We start from the raw sequence: 25,658 nt of genomic DNA on the forward strand, positions 1-25,658 counted from the left end.
AACTGAACCAAATTTCAAACATGCAATAATAGCATGTTTATTTTTTTTTTCACTGTACTGCACAATTTAATTACTAAGGTAATCACCTGACATCGGTTCCTCGTATCGCCCTGCAATCATCGGATGGGTTATGTCGTAAAAATCCTTGCACGTAGATGCGTTGGTATCATGACAGCAAGCGTCGTGGACTGCAACCATTGAATTTTCCATTCCATCCAGTATAACAATCCTCCATCAGGAATCCTTTCAGTAATTTTCCAGTTTCGCTGAATAATACAAGATATTTTCAATATACGAGTATCTGAATTGTTGTATTGTTCAATGAGAGGTTTATTCTAAGTATATATTGATATTTTCGTAAGTTTATCATTGATACGCATTACGTAGTATCAATCACATCAATACTGTTATAAAATACAACTTTAAAAATCGTAGACATAGTGTAAGGTATGCCTTACACCTAATTGTACTGTGGAAACTGGTAACACATTCGTAGTAATACGTTGTGTATATGAACACTTGATACACACATCAGATATATTCATTTAAAAAGCACATAATTATATACAACTTCACAATAACTTGAATAAAAAATGGAGCGTGACTCTCATCGTGTACCTGTAACAGCACCTCTGCTTCAAGCCATGGTTGAATAGCATTCTTCGTAGCAGTTTCCGCGTTTGCCAAACATGGCGTCCTGCCGCAATAATATACTCCGCGCATGAGCATGGGGTTGAATCATGCTTCTTTCGGTGATAAGCGTAATGGGATTCTATCTTTAAGGAATTGTTCACAGAGTGCGCTTTTGAGGTGCCTGAAATGCAACGAATTTACCTGCATGAACATGAAATAAAATTAACTTAATACGAAAAATACCTATACTATCAAGTGAAGTAGACAGAGAAAACGAAAACACAAAACAACGTCGATACTTCAATATAAAAATTAACCATTGCCATATTGGGTCAAACCATCCTAAAATGGTAATATACAAACGAAATGACAACAACAATTGCATAAGCGGATTTTACAACCTGTTTGCTTGAATAGAGATATCAAAGCACGCGACTTACACAAACATGTGCGTGTGTGTAAATTAGTGTCATAGGTGTAAACCTGTTTATAATCCCGAATGCTTTGCCTTGCCTGTTCCAAGGTCACCCGAATCATTCGCATATGATTGATTACGCTTCCATTTTCGAAATATGGCACCTGTTTAACAGTTGAAGCCTCCCGAGATCTAAAGTTATGCCTGATTCACAGAAGTTGTACAAATAATATTCGAAGAAGTCTTTGTATTCTATTTTGCGAACATCAAAGCTGCCTAAATAGGAAGTACTCTAGCAATATCTTAAATTAAAAAGATAACGATTTCACTTGAAAGGCAATGCATGAACCAATGGATGAAGTAAATCCTTCAATTTATTTGACCAAACATTTTTTATTTTGTGATCTTTAACGTTGCAATCGAAATAAAGATCTATCGCATTTAATTATGTTCAAAAGTCAACAAACTATGCACTGAATATTGAGTTAAGCAAATATTTCAATACAAGATAAGAAACATTTTATTTCGCGTAAAGGATATACGAACCGAACATTTAGCCGCAGGCGGTTAAATTTTAAATATTCTGTGATTTATGTGTTAATTTGTGCATATTGAATACTTAAGAATAGGGTTTCATTATATCACAAATGATTGAGCAGAACCTACTTGAAATGTTCGAATGTAAGGATCTTGTTGAATATGACAATTACCGATCTATGTTCATGAAGACGATATGGCTTTGTTTGCGACATCACCAGATGAATTGCAAACCAAAATTAATATTTTGGAATCATATTGTGAAACAAGGGGACTAAGGGTTTACACTGACAAAATACAAATTATTGTTTTTCGGAAAGAGGGGCAGACCGTCTTGAAATAAAAATGGATCTTCGAACTAAAAACTTACGCCAACGATAATGAGTCAACTATTGGATTCATGTGTAAGTCTATACTTATCTTTCAGCAGATGTATGGGGTTTCACACAATAAAATGAATCAGAGAGAATAAAACTGAAATTGTGCAAACGTATTTTATAACTTAAAAACTAATGCATCTAATGCGGGCGTCTATGGGATTGTTACCCTCTGTTCATTGCGAGGTATAAACAAATTACTTAATGCATGATTAAAATCATATATACAAATACTTACTTACAAAAAGTTGTATGAGCAATCCAATAAAGATTGTAATAATGGCTTTACAAACTGGATACCGGTCTGTAATGTAAATTTATTGCTGAACAATTATGTGTTCTCTAATGTTTTGTTGACGATGATGGCAATGTCGATTTTAAATCATATGTTGTATTTTTGAACAACATATCATCGACAATTGATTAAGGAATGGTTCCAGAACATGCAGACAAACCATGTAATTATGTACTTTTCATAATAATGTTCATTACGAATCCTCGATTTACTACATAGCAGCCTAAACATGTTTTTTTTTGTAGACTAAGATTATCGGTTCACCCTCTAAGAATACAAACTGGTAGATATGGTAAAAAAATTTATTGCTATGGATCTGCTTTATTGTTTATTTTTTAATTAACAAGGTTATTAGCATGAATATCATTTCATGCTTATTTGCCCATTTTAGGAGATACGCAAAAAATATGTACCAAAGTACTATAAACAACGCCCATCGATAAAGTAGCACCCTTTTTTCGAGATATAAACATGTTAAAGCACCCTCGCAATTTGCTCACCGCGTATACATCAAATAATTATCCTATTTCAAAAACGATATCTTCCTTTCATGATCTCTTCAATGGACACAGTCATTCTAATTTAACTCCTATGGTGTTTTAATAAGATAAATTTGACATCATGGCACGATTCGAGCTAATCAAACCATTTTGTGTATGCAAGTATTAACATGCCTTTAGTGCAATTACAATGATGTACACTTGATAAGTTATGAACGAACATATAATAAAGATAGGTTCACTGATGTTCTTTCTGTTTTACAGAATTCAAATAAAGTTACGTCGTTGTTGTCAAATAGCAATTGAACCTGCCATGCCACCTAAAAGTTGTGCAGCGTTGAGTTCTTTCCTGCACTCACGAGCGTCTATTTTATTCTCTATCGGTAAATTCTTAATATATTTTAACTGATCACTTACATTTGTTTTCAATCAAATGCATCATTTATCTGCTTGATATGTACTTAGTATATTGTTGTGAGGTATGTTTGCATTAACAGTCCAATTTATAAACATATGCCATGGTTTTTACTATTGCATATTTGTTTCAATCAGTTATAGTTCTTAATAATCGTAACGTAAGGCGAATAAAAACAGTTATTGTACGCATTTCGTTTAAGTATAAAAGTATCAATATATGTTCATAGCTAATTTCATTTCTACAAACTGTCAAATTAACGTATATACGTAAACATGATTCTCTTAATGTATGTCAAAAGTTTGCCCAAGCCTAATGCACCTAGAAAATAATCATGCGTAGAAGCGATTTGAGTAATTGTTTAAGATAGGTATACGATCGTTTTATTTAACATTTTTATAAAAGCAAACATGTACAGGATAAACTTTTCTAAACAACAAGGCAACAATTTGAAAGTTAACCCAAGTATTTATCACCATTTCTCGTTCAGCATACGATACAAAAATGTAGTAGGGATGTAGTGGAAATACATGAAATTTCTTGTTAAATAAAGGTCCGCGTATAAAGGCACATTTCAGCTTAAACGTGATTTCACCATGAATTGACATTAATGTACAACATATAAATACACTGTCGGCATGAAGAACGAGTGATAATGGGCAATCACATATATGAACAATATTTTGATTATGCCTGTATGTAACTAAAATAAAATACGTAACTAGTAATATTTCTGCACAAAACATGTTTTATGAATTGCTCCAAAATCTATTCTACACACTACACTTGCAAATTATGTAGCATAAACACTTATTAGAATATTAGTTAACATTTCTTCTGTTTATAGTTAATTACAGCTTGTTATCACTGCCTGTTTTACAGGAAAGATCTCAAGTATGCAACAAATGTTTGAGTCATAACTGAAACAAAACTGTATGAAGAAGAAACAAATATGAGAAGAACTGCAAAACACAATAACCAAGACCGATAACTAGGAGTAATTTGCGTCCCTTAGGTGATGGATATTGAGTCGTTATGATCACACAAAAAGTGATATAAGATGCAGTTATCAATAAGTCTGATGACCCTTCATACATATTGTGACGCTGTAACGCGATGGTCTAATGTTTATCGCATGCCATGGATAAATAGGATAAATGGCCAACACTAACTATGTGATTGATAATAGTTGTCCGTCAAAACTGCACTGTCAGAAATAATGCTATCACATTGAATTAACTTCTTAAAATCCATTGTATCAAACATGCATTTAGACGTTTTATAAGGCTTAAGATGACAATCATAAATAATGTTACCACATTGAAAACAACTATTTTATAACAATTATATGGACATTGTTGTAATGTTTTTATACGGCTATAGATGATAGTCGTATAAAATGTTCTGACATTTGAAGAACTTTGTTCGTGTGTTAGTTGGATGTTTTCGCAATTTCAACAGTATTTCAATTAAATCACGGCGATCAGTTTACCAACTCACTCGTTGGCTAGGATAGCTGGTTTTCAAATACTTAGACCAATTCGCACATTTGTTTTGTTGCAGGGCCGGGATTAGACTCGCCATTCTAGAATGTTTAGTCCTTTGTCTGCCAAATAAACTAGCCAGCAGTATTGAAAGAACTAATTTAACCAATTAAACAAAACAAATCACTCAATGTTCAATGCTCCGTTCAGATGAGTACAATCCTTAAAAAAGTGTCAAGTCATCATCACAAATAATCTTTTCTGTTGATTGTTTGTAACTGCTAAAGACTTGAAGGATTGTGGTTAATGCTTTATTCCTAAATCAAAACAATTGGCCACTCAACTACATCATGAGTTTGTTCTGAAGATTCACTGCATTAGTCAAACTATATACACACGAAAAATAAATAAAATACGTTTCATTGAACAGTTTTTATATCAATTTGGGTTAAAGATAATTATAATGTGTAAATAAGGATATATATGCATCATACACTACCAAAACGGGTAGTCTACACGCACTACAAAACAGTACAGTTGTGTTCCTAATATCTTCTTAAAAATGCCTTTATTTGCAAAAGCTGTGAATAATGTCTATATCTCTTGGCTTCTTTGACAATAAAAGCTCATCAGTGAACTAAAAACATAATTATATTTAAAAAGACTCCAAAATTTATATAAAAAACATTGCAAGTTTATTGTTAAGTTCTTGTTGGTTTTGTTCAACTGATTATTAACTTGTATTATTTATTCTTTATAACACAACAACGATAACTGTACTTCATTTCATATTTAAGTAGCGATTTATCAATTTAAATCATTGCGAAAATCAGGGAATATATTGTGATGAATATGACGGCACTGTAACGCCATGATCAAGTGTTTGTCACATTCCGTTGGTTATTCAAACAGATAGATAAGACCAATCAAATGACGGGTAAAATGTGGCCGAAACAATTGCACATTTATTGATAATACTGACACGCATTCAATTAATATTATTACCAAATGCATAAGATAGCTTTATCAGATACAATAAACTATTTGACACCTTAATTGATTTGTTCAAGATATTTCTCATTCCCTGGATGGCACGAGCACAACTTTAAAATGAGGGCAATATATCTAAATCAGTATCATGCATTTGTTCCGTTGTTCGTATGTTTTGCTATAGAGTTGTTTGACTGTTGCTAAAAGTTTATTGCTGATTACAATCGGGCACTGAACTATATTTATTTTGTTAATGAAATAGTCAACGTCAATCAAACAAAATAACAAAAAGCAGTTTTCAACAACACAGATTTTTATTCAGGCAGGATTTATATATCTCATCACGAAGCAAACGTTTTCTTAGTTCTGAACACGGTCGATAAATGAACACAAAGAGCTCAGCTCGAGAGGTTTGTTTAAATCGTTTTGCTAGTTGAGATAAGAAACGTTTTTTACAACAAAGAGCATTTGAAGAACCAAGGCCTTGATTTAAGTATTACAATCGCAATTAGCCTGGGCTTATCAATAATTTTCCTCATCTGCACGTCTTTCTTAATACTCAAGGACGTCGTCTGGTGTTTTTGACAAAAAAAACTCGTCCAGATAAATCAGCAGTTGCAGTTTCCTGATATAGATGCCGTTTGTAATTCGCGTATAAGGACAGATGACAACTTAAACATTAATCAACATTAACAAGCAGTTGCATTTTTCTTACATCGATGCTTAAAAATCGTTAGGTTCAATATGTGATCAAAGATATATTAAACTTGATTACCAAAACAAATGCACTTTGCGGACATATTTTATTAAGTTGTTGCGATATCGTTTGAAAGGTTAACAACGTGAAGGACAAAACGGTCGACTCGAAAAGTGTATATGCGATCACAAAAACCTCATTTTGTGCCCCATAAAATGTTTGTGCTCACTTATCTCGTGTTTTTGCAATCAATTTAAAGCTCGTACAACTCTTCATATTTTCAACATCAAAATCAGTCTCGTTCAGCGAAAACAGTACTCGATGACATTCTCTCCATATTTGGAAATAATTAAATACGGCTTTTGGAAAAAATATAGCGTAAAAAGTGAAACATCTGTTGCATCAGAAATAGAGAAGCCGATAGTCAAAACAATGGTCACCAAACTATCGAGACAACAACGTATGAAACACAAAGCCGAGTCGAAAACAGTTCGTGTTTAAGCCGGTTTTATACCAAAGATACTATTATAAATTGAAAATAATCCAACTCAGAATGTGTAATAATATTTAACATCATTGTTGTCACAAAGAATAAACACTTAGCATACATCAAAATATGTACACACTGCACATTAATATAGTTGATTTGTATTTAATATCTTCGTTCCATATGGTCTGTTTATTATAAATGTATAATTTTGAGTGTAAATAAGGCTCATCATCGGTGAATTTGTTTTGATTTTATAATCATTTACATAGTATGATACAAACATACTCGTATACCTGGATAGAGCAATACAAAATAATTTCTATATATGCACATGTAATTATGTTTCATTTTTTGCGAAAACGTTATTATTTCACACACAAAATGAGTATTTAAAGTAAAATCTTTTGAAATAAATATGTTTGAATCTTTCTCAATACAACACCGATCTAATATCAACATTTATTATAAATATGTATTTATTCTTTTAATGGCAACTGACATAATTTACTTACCGATGTTTTCAGGTTTCGCCATTTCGACAGTTATTAGATCAGCCAACTCACAAACAAGTATCAGCAGCAATCCGAGTGCTTTCGCCATAACTTCTCTCACGGTTCCTGTAACGTCAATACTAGTTCTTGTTAATTTCTGTATCAAACTGAAGACAATAACAATTTTACAAAACTTTTTACTTGTTTGATAATGAAGCCCCTTTGTTATGCCATTCTAAAAAATATTTATACATATTTATGTTGTTTTAATAAGTTTGGATGTTCGTTTAGTATATGGTGTGTATCCGTTATGTTTAACACAACTTAATTCAAATTTAAAAAAAATATCTGGTGAATAACTATAGATAATTTCAACGGTTCGAAAAACAAGTTTTGATTGTTATTAAATTTCCATTTTGAACACATTTCTGGTCAGTTATTCTTGCATCACATTTTCACTACCGTTACGCTGTGATCATGTGTCGATACGACAACTGTCTGTCTATCAACGATTTTAACTCAGATGAGGGCGTCACGTGATGGAGTCGTTATCAATTCAATTGACAGATTCGTTACATAAATATTCAACAAAATATTCTTATTCTCCCGTAAGGTGCTCACAATCTTACTTGTATAATAACTGATATTTTTAAAACGGCATGTATTGCGTCGGTCAATTTTAATTTTCGAATAAATATTAATTGTTTATCCTGAAATGTATATATCTGTGTAGACGACTCACTATATGGAACGTTTGCAGGAATGGCGCATTAACATTTTCAAGCTATATTGTGATTGATTCTTAAATGAAAGGAGCTTGCCGTAGAATGATGAAGAATACAAATGGGAAAATAAACATTATTATGGATATGGAAAGCCTAAAAACAGATTGGAAGTGCTAGTGCAAAACCGAAAGTATCATTGATAATGGCGCACAAAGAACTAAGAAAACAAATAAAAATATATCTACAATGTGAAGGACTGTGTTTCTACTGGTGAGTAATACCATTGTTAAGATCATGCACAGTGCTTACACGCCAAAGATAAAATTGTTTATAAAGTAAATTGTGGTTCGCTGTACACGGTATTTGGAACTACAATGCATTTATTTGAATGTATTTAAACACTCTGGTTAAGAATGATCTTAAGCATATATTTTATTAATAGTATTTGTAGAAAAGAAATATGAGTTAGAAAGACTCGAACATTGGATGGTAGAGTTCTGATCATGTATAATAATTCCATAAATCTTCGATAACTGAGCTGTATTGGTTGTAAACGCGATGTCCAATAATAACCGATTAGTTCTCTTAATTAAATATAACTTAAGTAACAAGATCCTTTCATTCTAAAACCAGACTGCGTTTGAAAGAGATTGTTTTTATTATCACTAGTTCGATGTCAACGCCCAAGATGTGATATCAAATTTTGTCACATCATAAAGCCGCCTCGGATATTTCTTTTGAGATTTCAGACACATGTGGATGAAACGTTTCCAAGTGTTTATGCAACTTCCAATTAGCGATCATGATTGGAATGCAATTAGAATATTTTGCCAAATCCAACCAGGAATAATAAATGTTTATTGCAGCAACATGCTCATTTGTTCGCATTATCTGTCAAGAAGTCGAAAAAGAGGTGGATACAAAGATATGAAAGTTTATCGTTGATGTTGATTACTTTCACTTACGATGACGATGATGATGATAATGATGATGGTGGTGGTGGTGTTAGGTGGTGGTGGTGATGATTCTGATGAGGATGATGCTGCCGCTGCTGCTGCTGCTGATGATGATGACGATGCCGTCAACGAGGACGATGATGATGAGGACGAGGAGGACGAGTATGATTCTTAAGGTGCTTCCAGAATCGAACAATATGAGCCTTTTTGTGAAATGTACATACTCTAGGATACATTTCACCTAAGTCTTATCTAGAATAATAGTATATTTACATTAAATTGTGTTATACCAATGTTATACTTCTTACAATCGATAACGTTTTTTATTTATGTATTGTAATTAACTTTATTAAACAATGCTTTCCGATGCACATGCCTCTTTCCTGAAAGAATTACATGTGTGGTTCTCAAAATCACACAGCTCGTGTCGGCCATTTCAGCCTCTATGATAACAGGGTGAAGTAATCTGAAGAAAAAACATGGCGTCTATAATGAAATTTTCCAATGGAACAATGAACATTTCGCATCTCGTTTTGCGAATCTGATATTAAGGTGGTGTTGACATATACCTGCCCTGCCAGGATTTGCATCGCGCCGATGCGCATTTAATAATCATAAAGATGGTATTCATGTTTCGTATTCAACCGAGATCGAGTAATTAGCTAAGAAAACAGTTGTTTACATGGATATTAAATATTTAATGTATTCGTTCATTGTACGTTTTAAATTATGTTCAAGTTTCTCTTAAAACATTAGAATTCATTTCAAGCTATGTTGAACTTTAACTTTAAATAAATACTAAATGTTGACAGATTGCGTTCATTTTATGTGAGCATTACTAAAACGCTTTGTAGAAACAGAAAACTTATCATATTTAAGAAAAGATTGATTATCTACTAAAATTCATCTTTTTTTATTAAGTTTCTCGTTTGAATTTGATGGGCTGTTTGAAGTATAATTATGATACATGTAATCATTTAGACGCAAACAGGCGTTATTGCGATGCACGATTAGATTTCAGTTTTCAGGGAATGTAAGGACTGTCTGAATACTAAACTATATCCGACTTATCAAAATATAAAATAATGTTGGATTAACTAACTTTGTCGTTTGAACCAATCGAGCGAATTAAATAATCGTAAACGAGCATGGATCGATTTCGACCGATAACAGCTAAATGAAGATGATAGAAAACAAAAGCTCATGCGCGCGGATCCTTCATGGACTAGAATAATTATTTTTTATTTGACGCACGCGAACACCTTATATTGTATACGTCTATTTGCACCCTGGTGTGTTAACGTAGAATTGACCTAATCAGCGGTGATCAATACAGATGTATAGAGTAAACATAGTTATGTCAGCTGAGGGAAAAATATCTATACCCTTATTTTATGGCGAGTCAGCTTCTGTAAAACCACAAGAAATGGGTCAGACATTCCTTAAACAAGGCCTTGAACAAATGTGATAATATCATCAAACCAAAAAAATTGACGAAACTAAGATTGCGTTGATTGCAATAAAAGTTCGTAAATACTGCACAGTGTTTTGTTTGATAAAGATAAATATTAACACGTTTAAGTGTTTTTATCTTTAAAATGAGTAAACAGATAAGACCGATATTTTCATTTAGAAAAGCCATGAGCTCGTCCTTAACAACCAATGCTGGCTTGTTTCTTAGTTTAAGCTATAAATTGCATTTGTCATGACATGTTTAAAACAATGTTTGTATAAGGTTAATCTTCGACGCAAAATGTTTGCACAACTATGTCATACTATGAGCTGATTATCTTAATTTATGCCACGCATGTTAGATTAATAACCATGTTAACGCTTAATCCAATCTTAAATGTTTGCATATATCTCCCTTTTGTTTGAGTGTGCGTGCGACCGCGCGTTTGTGCGCGCGTGAGAAGGGGCGTGCGTGTATTCGTGAACTTGAAATGAACAAATTTAGAAATAAACTTAGGATATAATTAAAATAATGACACATGATGTTTTGAAATATGTTTTTTTTCATTACAACTATTTGAAATGAGAAATATTTCATAGGTCGCAAAAAACAAAGGAATGAAATTGTGCCGATTGACGAACCAAACTCGTATGTTTGGTGGATCTTAATAGGATCAATCATTCTGTCTCATGCATATTGTCGTACCTGGAAAAATATCATTTAGATTGTATGGGATTTTTGATATCGGGTATCTGCTTAAAACTTTAAATTACAAAATACCTTTCAGCGAAATATGTCATCTTTGAACAATAAAGTTCTTATATGCTCAAAGCTTTTACTAAACAGACCCTTGGAGTATGTTGGCCTTGCATAAAGATTACGGTATGAAATGGACACGGTACTGTGCCGATGCATTCGTTGAATATTTCTACTGAATATTTTTGCGTGAAAACAATAAAAAACTTCTCGAAGATAAACTTGAAACACGTGTTTGTTGGTTTTCGATTCACTATATCTTTGTTCTCTTAAAATTTGGAATCATTAAAGCGATATAATGGGCATTTTTCACTGTTGAACATAATTGTGCATTTGTGTCGTATGAACTAATCTGCATGAAAACTACATTTAGACTCACATCGTACATCGAATCATGAATTTCACGGGCGTCTGTCTATAACACAATTTGAATATGCATAAATAAATAAATACAAAAAATAAAACAACACATAACTATAAAAACAGGACTGAATGCCAAAAAGCTAACCTAAATTTTTACAATTTCATCGATATCATAAACACCGCGGGCGCCAGTCTAAAGCACATGGCATAAATCAGCGTGAAGTTGTTTCCTGTGGCTGCAGGTTTTTACAAGACAATGGTTCTATTGTGCATTCGCACTGGATAATCGTTAACTCATATCTGTATACACCCTTTAAGAAGTCATACGACCAACTTTCACAGTTGTAATCTACATGCATAGGTCATTGGGTTTATAGCGTTCTATTTTCATTTTATTTTCTCTCTGACAGGCGTTTCTTGTTTTATTAATTTTTTTGCAGTCACATAAACAACCAAGCAATGTAATATGGAACTTTTAAACCCAATTTTGTTGCTTCTTCCTGTATTTGCGCGGTGATGATCTGAATAATTAACTTTATGATGCTATATTCCTAAGTCTTTTTCTATAAAGAAGGAATGTAGTTGACACTTGTTCGTAGTTTCATTTCATCGTTCCTCAAAAAGTTGTAGCTCTGTTGCTCTGGTCTCTTTCCTACCATTGAGTAATTAAATTTTATTATTTTTTAATTTGAGTTACAATGCTATGAGGTTAAATTTTATTTACACTTAAATATATCATGAATATTGCTGGGTCAAGTGTGAGGTTGAGCGCTCTAAAACCGGTTTAAACCCCAATGCTTTGCATTGACCGTTCCAAGGCGATGACCCCATCTTTATTCATTTATGTGTTATGTATGTTGTTTTGTATTGTGCTGTTTTGTGCTGTTTGGGCAATTGGTCACTTGCCTTGCCTTAAATAAAGGACCAACTAATTGTGTATAATGAGAATTCAATACTGCTTCAGCAGCTGGAGTTTCACTTCTTTATATTGACATTTATCACAAATTAGACATCGGAGCACAGAAATCTTAAGTAAAGTTCACAAATGCAAACTAAGAAAGCGATAGAAAATAGAATGAATAGCAACAAAGGATTGAATCAAGATTTTCTCAACAAAGGATTGACACCAGATTTATATGTTCGTGAACATATATTTCAAAATTATCTCAACAATGTCCCGTTTGTCGAAGTATATCAGCAAATAAAAGATATTATTAATCCGAACTGTATACAGTAGTTCTTTGCTGACCAGAAAGCATTTCTAAGTAGCATACGATTTTTTGAAATTAATTATAATAGGTTTGATAAAACATGTACACGACAATTAATACACACAACATATTTTAGTAATTGTTTTACATTTACACATACATTAAGTATAATTATATTCGCTAGAACGTGAGGATTCATTTAGATCAAACTTTGTTCTTGCCTTTTTCTTTAATTGACATCGAAGCTTCCATGATCCAAATAGTTGTTACTTCATTTAAATCGGCTAACATTTTACGTTTTTGAAATTATAAATTACAAAATGTCTACATGCGAGAATATGTATTGCCTCGGGCTTTTATTGATTGTGTATGTGTATTTCGTTTGTACCATACGTAAAAATAACGAACATATATTCCATGTTACCTAAGTATTTCAAATGTTAACAAGATTTAATACATTTCTTAAAAGAATTGGTGAAGTTTCAATACAGTGAAATTGATAGTGTGATTGTCATTTGTTAGACATGGTACCCATTATAGATGCATTTAATAATCTCCAAGGGCATAAACTTCGGAGCCTCTATTTGCTGAAAAGCATAAAAAAACAATTCAAGGAATAATCGCATGCCATCCAGTTTTCAACCTACATACCTGAAGTGTTTATTAAATGTTTAAACTAAAAATGTTGTAGCACAGGCCCGTATGAGACCCTCATCCATATTAAGTAAATAATATGATTTTACTTAAATCGTTAATCACATGCTACCGATTGTAACCCAAGCATATAAAGTATACAGAGAGCAAAGCTAATCTAACAACAGAAATTTATCCTGAGTCAACCTATGGACTTCACCTTTCTGAAAAGACATACCAATAACCCACACTCAAAATAACGTCGATAACTGGATTGCGAACTGTCTGACACGGTAAACCACTCACAACGTAATCTCAATTTTCGGTGTGACCGTAATCGAAAAATGAAATGTTTCACAGTTTTGACGACTTCATCAAACTTAAACATGTATCAAAATAACCTCAAAATATATTAGACAGATAACACGCTTATTGTAAAAATATTGATTTTTTTCATCTGATTATTATTAAAAATAAAAGAGATGCATTTAAACGAAATATACTTAAAATTGAAAATTAAACAAAGTAAAAAATCCAATGGAATTTTGAAAAAACAACAACATCTAAAAGCAAAATAAATGGTAATTAAATATCAATACATTCAATAATTATTTTGAAATTTTGAGTAATATTATTTCTTATTAAAATATTGCCGAAGCTGAAGAAATTTGTTCAAATGATGACTTTAATGAAACAAATTGTACTTTTCCAGAACTAGATCAGCCGATAACAGTAGATGAATTTAGGAATGCAGATAAACGCTTTAAACCTAATAAAGCGTTATTTCAAAGTTTTGATATTTTGTCAAACCATTTATGTGACATGTTTAATAGTATTTTAGTTTCTGGCTATTTCCCCAATAAGTGCACAGAGGGAATTATTATCCCTCTGCATTAAAAGGCTCTGTTGATGATGTTAGTAATTATAGAGGGATAACACTCATGAGTTGTTTTTCTCAGTTGTTGATAATCATTTAAAACAAACGTATCGAACCGTTTTGTGAATATAATGCTATAATTTCAGATGCTCAATTTGGATTTAGAAATGGATGTTCAACTGTAAATTTTATTTATATCTTGTTGTCTCTTGTGCAGCCTTTTATAGATGAAAACAAACGTCTGATTGTTGTATACTTTGATTTGCTACAATGTTTTAATAGATATATGGTAATGCATAATGCATTACTCTGATTTACAAAGTAAATTATTGAAAATGATTAAAAATATGTATGGATATGTTAAAACTTGTGTTAATTTGTGTACATCATATTTTGAATACTTAAGTGTTGTGCTGTCGGTCTGAGACAAGCAGTGGTAATGTCCACGATTATTTTTTTCACTGTTAATGGAAGATTTGGAAGTATTTTTACAAGATAACACATGGCCTGCCCACAATATAGACGACTAAACCCAAATTGTGTAGTTATTTGCGGATGATATGGCTGTTCTAGGTAAATCACAAGAGGAAGTACATAACCATTTAGATAACCTTTATATCTATAGTGATACTTGGGTTCTTAATGTGAACACTTCAAAAACTTAATTAATGTTTTTCGTACAAGGAGTAAATTCCGAAAAGATGAAAAATTTACATATAATGATCAACACATACAACTCGCCGACAATTATTATTATCTCGGCACTGCTTTTTATTACACTGTTAGTTTCACTTTAAATAAAAAACAAATGGTTTGAAAAGCCCTTAAGCATACGAATATTTTACTTTATAAAATCATTTTACTTTGTAAGTTGTATGATCTTAAGTCGAAAGTGTTTTTCACTTTGTTTAATTCTTTTGTTGGGTCTATCTGTTGTTATGCCTCTGAAATATGGGGTTTGCATTAATCAAAAGAGACCGAACGCAATCATTTCAAATTGTGCAAGAGCTTGTAAAAAACACACATGTAACGCTACAGTTTATGGTGAGCTAGGCTACCCATTACATGTAAAAAGATATGTACGAATTTTTAAGTATTGATTAAAGATTATTAACAATAAACATATTATTATACAAACTGTGTAAATTCAAGCTTTAAATAATTGTAATAAAGGATGCAACAAGTGGATTTCAAATGTTTAACACTGGTTAAACGATTACGGATTTTGGTATGTTTATGAAACTGCGAATATAACTTATAGGCATGCTTTTTGTATGTGAATTTAAATGCAAAGGTTTTGACACCTTTAAGCAAGAATGGTTTGGTGATATGAATAGATTTTTTATTCAAGATATGTTGAATGTTTAAAACTTCACTTGAATATGAAATCTTCTTAGATTTATTCCCCACGGGTCTACGTTTATACTATGTGAAATAATGGGCCTCTGCCCATCCCTTGAGAATTCAGACCGGGAGATACACACGCAAAAATATTTACCGTGAAGAACGTTATTGCCTTTGTTGTAATCAACAGGGCAAAGTGGATGAATTTTATTTTATATGTTTTTGTTCATGTTACCGTTTTCAGTGGAAAATTGCATACATATTAAAACGTTTTTCATACTCGAATCCATAATTATGTTGTTTACCCACGTTCTCACAGAGCTGCGACTTTACGACGATCATCCCGATCAAGCCACGATTTGAAAAAGGTTCGGAGTCTAAATCGAGCAATTTGGCAAATTATGGTCTTCATTTCGACTGTACTACGATGTCCCTATATATATATATATATACACCGAATATTGTTGGCCACGATCCCGCTACGTTTGTTTTGAGCATGTTCAAAATAAGCGTGGCGAGTGCGTAGAGCTCTCCGATCATGAAGACTCTACCACGATCATATTGCGCTTATGAAGACTCCACTACGTTTCTCCTGCGATTTGTCACGATTGGCCACGTTTTCGGCCACGCATTGATCGTAGTAGAAGCGGCGTCTATGTGTGAAAGGGGGGTAAGTTCCATACTTTCTTAGCATAAAAAAGAATATTTGAAATATTATAAGTGTGTTAATATGTAAAGAAAGCTTCGACTGTACGAAAAACTGTTTCAAATTTTTAAATACAGCTACTTGAAATACTAGTTTGATGTCATTCCCTTGAAAGAAGTGTACGTATCTCTTTGCAGTCACGGATAGTATTTAAATTATTATCATATATACTTAAGTAAGTTTCTCCTGTCGTTATTGTTCTCTGTTATTATTTTGTTTAGATACGTTATTGAATTTGTTCTGAAATTTATTTTAATCTACTTAGATATACACATAGTAATATTGATTTGGTTACCTACTGTATTATACTGACACATGTCATTACTTTATTTATAATTATATGCATTTAAGACGATGCAGTTATTTATAAGTCTGAATAAACTGTCTGTTCTGTTCTGTTCTTTAAACATATGTCATGCATGCTATTCATATCATCAAATCAGCTGCGGAAAATTATATTATATAAGACGCGCATTCGTCCAATATATTCCGTATGAAACGGTTCGAGTTCAAAAGATTTTCCGATCATTTCCTTCACGAAAATATTCCAAAAACAGAGTGAAGTAATACATTCAAATATGATTAAAACATTTAAAACAGTTTCATAGGGCGTTTTCGCTAGATGTGTATAGCTGACTTTACAAACATCGAATATTGACGTGAACGCCCGAGCGCTACAAGTTTAAACATATTTATTGCAAACAAGTAGACAGTATTTATACATAGGATATCATACAACAATACTCATATTTGCATGTTCGAAAAGGATTAAACGAAAGACAAAGTCCTATATAGTTTTTCTCCCTTGCTATATGCAGAGTTGCATCTTTACGGACATAATTGGCTATGTAAGGCAAAGTCAACAATATGTTGAGACAGAAAAGCTCCAATTATGGATTTATATTTGCTTAATAGAATTAATGGGTTTGAACATGTTTAAAAGTGTTAGAAAATTAGAGAAAGGTTTTGAAACAGAAGAAAGAAGACGTTTGCGAAGACTTGTTTAGTTCGAGCGTGAAGGAAAAAAGTGTATGGTTCGTTCTGTAGCATATTTACGTATCAACTCGCTTACTATGTATAATAAATTTGTGAAGCGCATCAGCTATTTTAGTTTTGGTCAAGTAGTCAATGCATGGGGCAGAATAAATTGATATTGTATTAATAAGTTCACATCGAATTTATATATATTGAATGCATTCAAGTAAGTAGTGTGACGTAGTTTCATGAAGTCCACAGAGACAGAGAGGCAATGTAATTATGTTGCGTCTGCAAAGATGATCGTTTAAGGCGCTATACTTTGTTCTTAAACGCGTATGTAACATTTGGGAGCGTCTTTCGCCATATGAAAATAAATGATTAGAGATCGGTTGATCACTGTTAATCAGTTTTTTGAAAGAATGGAGCGTTTACGCATTTTTTCTAAGAGAGTAATTGTTAACTGAACCAACTGTTGGAGGCAAAGAGAGATTGAATGTAGATGGAAGATTGTTGGAGTTTTTATACATTAATATTAATTTGTGTTTGCGTCTGCGTTGACTGATGGCGTCCCACCCTAGCTCATTTAAACGGTCTACTGTTGAGACTAAACGTATACATCCAGATGTTATTCGCGCGGCTTCGGTATGGATTTTTTTCAAGTTCATCTTTTTCATATCGAGTAAAATTATCAAAAACCGTGTCCGAATATTCAAGAATTGGTCTTATACAAGAAAAGTTTGGTATATAAATATCATGCATAGTTAATGGCGGGTGACATGCTTTTTTTAAATTTTGCTAGATATTAGCATCGAATCGGATTTTGAGGCGTTGAAGCCTATTTAACCATTTCTCCGGCGTCATGGAGATTTTATAATAGCGGATTGCAAAACGACTGCAGTTGCGATTGGTGAGTTTACGACCATAAAAGACTGGTATCATCTGCGAACGAGTGGATTTGTGCTAGTATGTCAGTTATAATATCATTTATATACACTAGAAACATGAGTGGGCCTAAAATAGAACCTTGAGGGACACTGGCACTGATTTCAGTAAGATTTGAGTGCGCTCCTGGTAAATTAACGTTTTGTTTGCGATCAGAAAGATAGTTAGACATAAAAGATAGCATATTGACGTTTTAATAATACACCGTTATGCCAGACTCTGTCAAAAGCTTTACTATATCAAAACATACAACTCTGACCTCTAGGCCATTGTCTAGCGCTCTGCAAAAAGTATAATAGATATTATGTTAGTTGGTTAACAGTCGAATCACCGGGCAAGAAACCAGATTTAGTGTGGCAAAGAATGAGTTAGCATTAAAAAAATAAACAAAATTGTTTGTGTAATATTCTCTCAAAGACCTTCTCAGTAGTATTAAGGAGAGATATAGATCGATAATAAGACGTTAAGGCTGGATCCCCCTTTTTTTAAACCGGGCAACCATTTGCAATTTTCCAACAATCAAGCAATTTGCAGGAATGTAAACAAGAATTTTACAAATCACACAATGGATAACTTAAATAATGCATTGTCTCTTTGAGAATGCGATTATCTATTCCATCAGGACCGGAAGCTTTTCCAAACTTAAGACTTTTTATTGAATCAATCACTTCCTCCTGTGTGATATGAATCGAATGAAGAATATTATCGTTAACATTGTGTATAGATGGGAGATTGTGATTTCGTTCGTCAATGGAGCACTGGTTTTCAAAATACTTGTTAAACATATCAGCTTTACATGTGTCATCCGCTAAAAAGGTACTTGTTTGATCATCGTAAAGAGGAGGAATTGAATTGTTTGTGCTAGATGGGATAAATGTTCGGATCGTCTTCCACAAGTCTTTAGCGCAAAGTTCAGAGGATTTAATTTTTGTCGCAATGTTGCTAAAATGTTCGTTTGTTGAATAGCATTACATAAAAACAACCTCATTTCTGGCACGAAGGAAATTTGACCAGTGATTTTCAGTGATTTTAGATATTCGATTTCTTGGATTTTTGGTATAGACGTTTTCGTTGCCGAATGTTTTTCTTTATGATATTGTTTATCTATGGAAGATCACGAATGTGTAACCTTTGATGTGTGACCTTGACTTTGGTCAAAAACACATTGGTCTTGCTCTGCCTGATAAATGAGAACAATTTCATCAGGACATTTTGAGAATACATTTTATAGTGGTAGAATCCTTACAAAATAAGGCATATTTGATCAAAATGTGTGATTTTGACCTTTGTGTGTGACTTTGACCATGGCCCTAGCAACCTGGATCTTATATTTGACACTCTGCTGGATAATGGAAAACAATTGTGGACAGTTATTACAGAATCACTTGATGCAAAGTAAAGAAATGACTAAATACTAAATGATTCATCAAATGTGTGACCTTTGACCTCAATGTGTGACCTTGGCCTTAGCCCCTGGGATTGTAGGTGTTGAATGTGAAACACCCCCAGATAATTGAAAGCATCTATGACAAGTGTCATGGCTCTGGCTCATGTGTTAATGAAGATAGCGCTCTTAGCTTATATTAAAAATCATTTTTTTCAATATACCAAGGACCATAACTCCGTTACTTACAGATGGTGTACAATGCCATGTGGCGTGCATCATCCTCTTATCCATATATATAGTCATACCAAGTTTGAATGAAATCCGCCAAAGCACTTCCAAGATACGAAGAGGGACGGAAGGACGGACAACGCCAAAACAATATCCCTCCGCCTATGGCGGGGGATAAAAACAATATCATATATATGCAATGCTCAAGTAATTACATTATTTTCATACTGAAGAAATTAGTGAATGCTTATTACATAATTTAAGCTAGAAATCATTAAAGGTTTCTATATTTAAAGCGGGTATATACGATTTTTTATATGTGTTTAATTGTAATATATTGATAAAATATGTTACAATAACACAGAATAGGCAAGACAATTTATACATTAAAGCCGAATTTCATAAAATGCAGCAAAGACAAATTAGCGCCCCGAGCCGATAGTGACGTACATATTTTCCTACAATAACCGAAGCATTCGTCTTTGTATTAGGATCGGAGATAGTGTTCGTGTGTCGTATGAATAGATATCGTTGCAGGAATTCAAAAAACCGTTAAACTAAGTTTAGATGCACATCGTACATGTATGGTATACATGCTGGCGAATTCGGCTGTACAGCCGTTTTCAATTTCAGAATTAAATATCTGGCTTATTTCGCATTTTTCGACATATGTTCTTCTTAACTATTATTTTAATTTATATTGAAATATATATATAATAAGTTTTTTACACAGTTTATATAAATTCATAAATATTTGACAAAATCGTATATACCCGCTTTAATATGCCCATAACAGTTATATTATTTCAATATTTGCAGGTTAGAATGTCGCCGGCAAAGTTGCAAGATAACAACAGCATGCGTGAAACTATGCAACATTTGTATAGAACTCAACGAACCTGACATTGATTCTGATGAAAATCAAGACAATATTGGTGCAGTATTAAATCTTTCAGTGAACGGCAATGGAAGCGGTACACACATACGTGATTACATTGTCAACAGATATTTCGTGTTATTAAAAAAAATGTTTGTCGAATTTATGTAAGGACATTAATTATAATGGGTATCATCAAACACAATTATTAATGAACAACATTTAAAATAATCAATGTTAATCATTTTGTATTTAATAAAGCAAAATAGCAAATTTAAAACTATTATTCTCAGTCAAATAGTTGATACATTTGCTAATTTACATATAGTAAAAATGGTTTCCACTGAGGCAACAAACTCAATGTCACCATGATAATTAGTCCTCGAAATATGCGCCATTGATGAAATCATCAACAACTTTCTGGTCACGTCTCTTTTCATCTGCCAGCACCATGCGTATCTTTATATCAAATAGTTGTTTCTGAAACGTATATTGCACACTTGAAGACTGATGCTTAACAAGTAATTAAAACTGAAACTTAATAGATAATTTTGATTTTTATGCATTTACAGTACAGTAAGATAAGTAGATGATAAGTACAAAACAAACACAATTCAATATTTGTTATTTTCAATAGAGATATAGAAACATTGTATTCTGAATATAATTATATTTAAAAATACAATATTCATACATCATAATTTTCGATAACAGGTTTCCAGAACTGTTATTTGCGCATAATACTTAAAATGTTACTTAATAATATGAAAACAATTTTTTTAATGTTATTTTTTTTTAATATTGAATTAATGTTTAAAAACAACAAATGCAATTACATTTTTGTACTTAATATTATTTATGTTTGTTTTCTTAAATTTTCTTTTAATTCAATTGTTAAATTAATTACCAGTATATATCATTTTTAATAAGTTTTATTTTGCTGCTTGTGTCATTTGATATCTGATTCAATTAACTGTCATAAATAAATACCTTTGTATATACAAATAATTATTGTTGATTAATTTATTTGTACGTATGATATTTGAATAATAATATGGAATAGATAATGTAACATTGTTATCACATTCTTACCTCCCGTTCCTGTTTTTCCACCTCCCCCTTGAAATATTGTATCTGCCAGTACTGAAGTTCTTCTGACTTTGTTGAGAACTTCTTTTGTTTCTTTACTGGCCGTTTATTATAACACTCACTGAAGTTAAAACAATTATATATGCAATAAACACTAGCACCTTGTAGGATGAAGTATATGTAGTTACAGGTATTTAAAATACAATCAGTTTTCTTAACAGCATTTGATCATTAAATAGTACATTATATAATTATCACAAATAATAATAGTATTATTGATAGAAGTAGAAGTGTGGTTGGTGAGACAGCGACGATGAATTAAGTAACTAGCCATTATATATATATATATATATATATATGTGTGTGTGTGTGTGTGTGTGTGTGTGTGTGTGTGTGTGTGTGTGTGTGTGTGTGTGTGTGTGTGTGTGTGTGTGTGTGTGTGTGTGTGTGTGTGTGTGTGTGTGTGTGTGTGTGTGTGTGTGTGTGTGTGTGTGTGTGTGTGTGTGTGTGTGTGTGTGTGTGTGTGTGTGTGTGTGTGTGTGTGTGTGTGTGTGTGTGTGTGTGTGTGTACACGTATTTAAATAATTTTCACTTTTACAAGTATTTGTGTTATTTTATCAATACTTTGTTCTTACCTTTACTGCTCCATTGATAGTTGTATGTGTGGTATTGTTAATTTAGAAACATGATTTCATATACCTGAACTGCTCCGTTGATTGTACTGATCCCACCAGGGATCCAACAGCGGGCGCAACTGGCATGTTGGAAAGAAAGTGAAGACCATTTGTAAACAAACGACATCATCAGTATTGTGTGTAACCTATATAGCCAACAACAGTGACAAAGAAAATACTGTGCCCACAAATGCGGAAAGCCATGTGTTTTAACAGGGTTATTGTGATAAATTGGATACTTGTGGACATGATTTCATATTAATTGATGAGTGTTATTGTTTGATTATGATTCCTGAATGTTCTTATGCTTTTTGAGATGTCAATTGGATAAAAATAGAATTATAATTGGATTAAATAATATGGATGGAAATTGGAAAAGTCCCTGTTACTATAAATAACTGTTAATCAAAGCAGACGGCTGTTGCCATATCATGGTTTACAGAAGTATTACTTGTTATTTGTTGTTGTTTTTAATGAAAAAATAAATTATTTTATGAACAAACAGCTTCTTCGTGTCCGTTCCTCCTTTTATTCCGTTGAATGATGCTGAATCTTTATAAACTTCAGCAATTCTTACATGCTGTTTGTTGGCCATAGCTGCCTCTGGTACGACACCTCCACCCATTTTCCTCCTTTCAAGCTTTTCCTTAGTAACAGAGGCCTTACTTTCCCTTTTTAAGTTCTGCCACTTGTTGCTACATTCATCTGCACTTCTCATTGCAACCCCTTGTGCAGAAATCTCTTCTGCTATCTTTAGCCATGTTTCCTTTTTCATTTTGTTACTCAAAGTGTTCGAAAGTTTCAAGTAATTATTGCAAAAAAAATTCTCCTCTTTTACAAGTTTTTCCAACTTGAGAATTTCTAAAGTACTAAAATATACATTACGTTTTTTTCATTTTATTTCAGGATAAGAATTGTCTGCTGTGTTGGGGGCCATTTTGGATAACAGGAACAGGAAGTGAAAATTTGGAATGGATCGTAGGATTTAACAATGACGTAAAAGTCTTAACGCTGCGTTAATTAACGTCAGCGTTAAAACTAATTAACGCAGCGTTAAAACTGTTTCAGCAACATGAAGTTAACGGCTGATCAAATTACGCTGCGTTAGGGTACTTAACGGAGGTAAAGCTTAACGGTAATGCTATCTTTACGGTGCTTTGAGCAATCCGGTCGTGTAATAATTATATCGTTGATCCGTGTTTCTCTGGCTAGACCTATAGAATCTTTGATGGCATTCATGTATAATCTATCCGCACTGGGTTGTCTATAAAAAAAGCCAAACAGACTTGACTTATTGGTTGAGAGAAAGACTTCAATCCATATACATTCGACGTTATGTAATTCAAGATCATGTCTGCGTTTAAAAGAAATATTTTCATTGAGCCCTGGATTCGAATGAATATCACCAGATTGTAATAGGACTATAGAGGACCAAAAGCATGCTACAATAAAGAGGAAGCACTTGAAAAGATTTGTGAGAAAAGAATATCAGAATGTATGTTTTTCCCTAACAAAACGCGTCTACATGGGTGTTCTACACTTAGTGATATAATCATTGATTTGTAAACATTAATTTGTAAGAACAGAGGCTGATAACATTTAGTCATCAGTGACATGCATACAATAAGTGTATCAGTCGAGGAAAAATAACTGATGATCTATATACAATCATGACTGCGTTTTCTGGTCTCTTTTTAGGGTACAACATAATGATATGCTCCAAGGAATACGAGATGGGCCATTAACGCTGACAGGACACGTATATATATATATATATATATATATATATATATATATATATATATATATATATATATATATATATATATATATTATTTGTTGATTGACAACTATCTACTAGAAGTTCTAAAAACGTGCATTACAAAAGAATTCGATGGAACATGTCGCAGTATTTAATTATTAAAATAAATATCGATAATAAATTAAGCATGTGTAAAAACATCATCGTTGTTTCGTTTTCTGGACATTAGTACGTAAAATTGAACAGTAAACCATGTTCCTTTGGTAAAAGCTCTTTACGTGACACCTATTTAAATACTGTCTTCATTTAAAATTGTTTAGAATCGAAGACACTCACGTATAGTATTTATTAACTTTAAAATGTTTGAACGTGTAAATCATTAAAAAATTAACCGTTATGTGAACATAATAAGATTTCAACTCTCAAAACAACTCACATATACTGTCAGACAGTTACCACACGTGTTAATTCTATATAAGTTGAGGTTATTATTTCTGTTATTAATAAAATCTTACATATAAGCAATGTATGATATAACTTATATTATGTTTAATAAAACGATATGAAAAACATTCAGAATATATATGTATATGAAAGTTATATTGCAAATCATTTTTTACGAGAGACACGTCAGGTTTTTTAAGTTATTGGTTATCTAAATGATTTCCCAAATTGCTCAACACTCGTAGTGAATGCGCATACTTCAATATATCATACAAAAAAACTTATGTATTTTATACTAGAAAGAAAACGGGTACATCGGTTCTAATATGTATAATAAAACATTCTATAAGACACCGTTTTTATCGAAACTATGGAAGAAGATATATTTAGGCATCAAAAAGTTCGACGCATTTTACAAACTCTCGATTTATCAGATATGTAAATTTAGGGTAATCTAGAAATCCTACAAGACAAAATATTACATTTTTTGTGCATATGCAAGTCTTGTATGTTTCATTATTGTTTAAAATTGCAAATTACAAAATCATAAAAACTGAAAAGAGTTTTTAAGGCGATAACATTGGTTAAAGAATAATTCCTTATCAATGAAACTGCGGACCAAACATCTGTTTTTGTTATTTGAATGTAGTAAAGACTAGTGTATTTAAATACACGACTTTTTAACGAGTGGAATACTGAAAATTTAGCCTAACAGATGTGATGCGCACCGAGATTAAATAGTTCGTTATGTAAATGTAAATAAGTAATGAAACTGCAAAACCTTACGTGTCTGTATACATGTCTAATATACGAGTTTTAGACGATTTGTATATAACTTTTATATAACATGAAATAAACTGGACAGGTTAAGTTGCTGACAATCTTTGGTTCAAGTGTACAACATGTGTAACATTTTAACACATTTTTGT

At 32.4% G+C, this 25,658-nt stretch overlaps 1 protein-coding gene and 1 long non-coding RNA gene across 6 annotated transcripts in view; one reads left to right on the forward strand and one right to left on the reverse strand.

Moving 5' to 3' along the window:
- Positions 1-1,600: 1,600 nt before the first annotated feature.
- On the forward strand, positions 1,601-24,293 carry LOC127865822 (uncharacterized). 2 transcript variants are annotated; one of them, XR_008042779.1, is made up of 3 exons: positions 1,601-1,989; positions 7,358-8,319; positions 23,430-24,293. It is a non-coding gene; the product is annotated as an uncharacterized LOC127865822 (long non-coding RNA). The 2 variants fall into 2 exon arrangements; XR_008042778.1 differs by lacking the exon at positions 23,430-24,293 and adding an exon at positions 8,719-9,066.
- LOC127865821 (mucin-like protein) overlaps positions 20,749-25,658 on the reverse strand; it is a 130,157-nt gene continuing 125,247 nt past the window's right edge. For 3 of the 4 annotated variants that reach the window (XM_052405836.1, XM_052405837.1, XM_052405835.1), the window contains 3 exons: positions 22,549-22,603; positions 21,853-21,970; positions 20,749-21,240 (listed from right to left, as the gene is read on the reverse strand). In XM_052405836.1, coding sequence (XP_052261796.1) covers positions 21,136-21,240; positions 21,853-21,970; positions 22,549-22,603 — 278 coding nt within the window. In that variant the 3' untranslated portion in view covers positions 20,749-21,135. Of the gene's footprint in view, positions 21,241-21,852; positions 21,971-22,484; positions 22,604-25,658 lie in introns of those variants that run through there. The other variant, XM_052405838.1, reaches the window with a different exon arrangement.

This window comes from Dreissena polymorpha, chromosome 2, assembly GCF_020536995.1.
Source record: "Dreissena polymorpha isolate Duluth1 chromosome 2, UMN_Dpol_1.0, whole genome shotgun sequence".
Lineage (NCBI taxonomy): Eukaryota > Metazoa > Mollusca > Bivalvia > Myida > Dreissenidae > Dreissena > Dreissena polymorpha.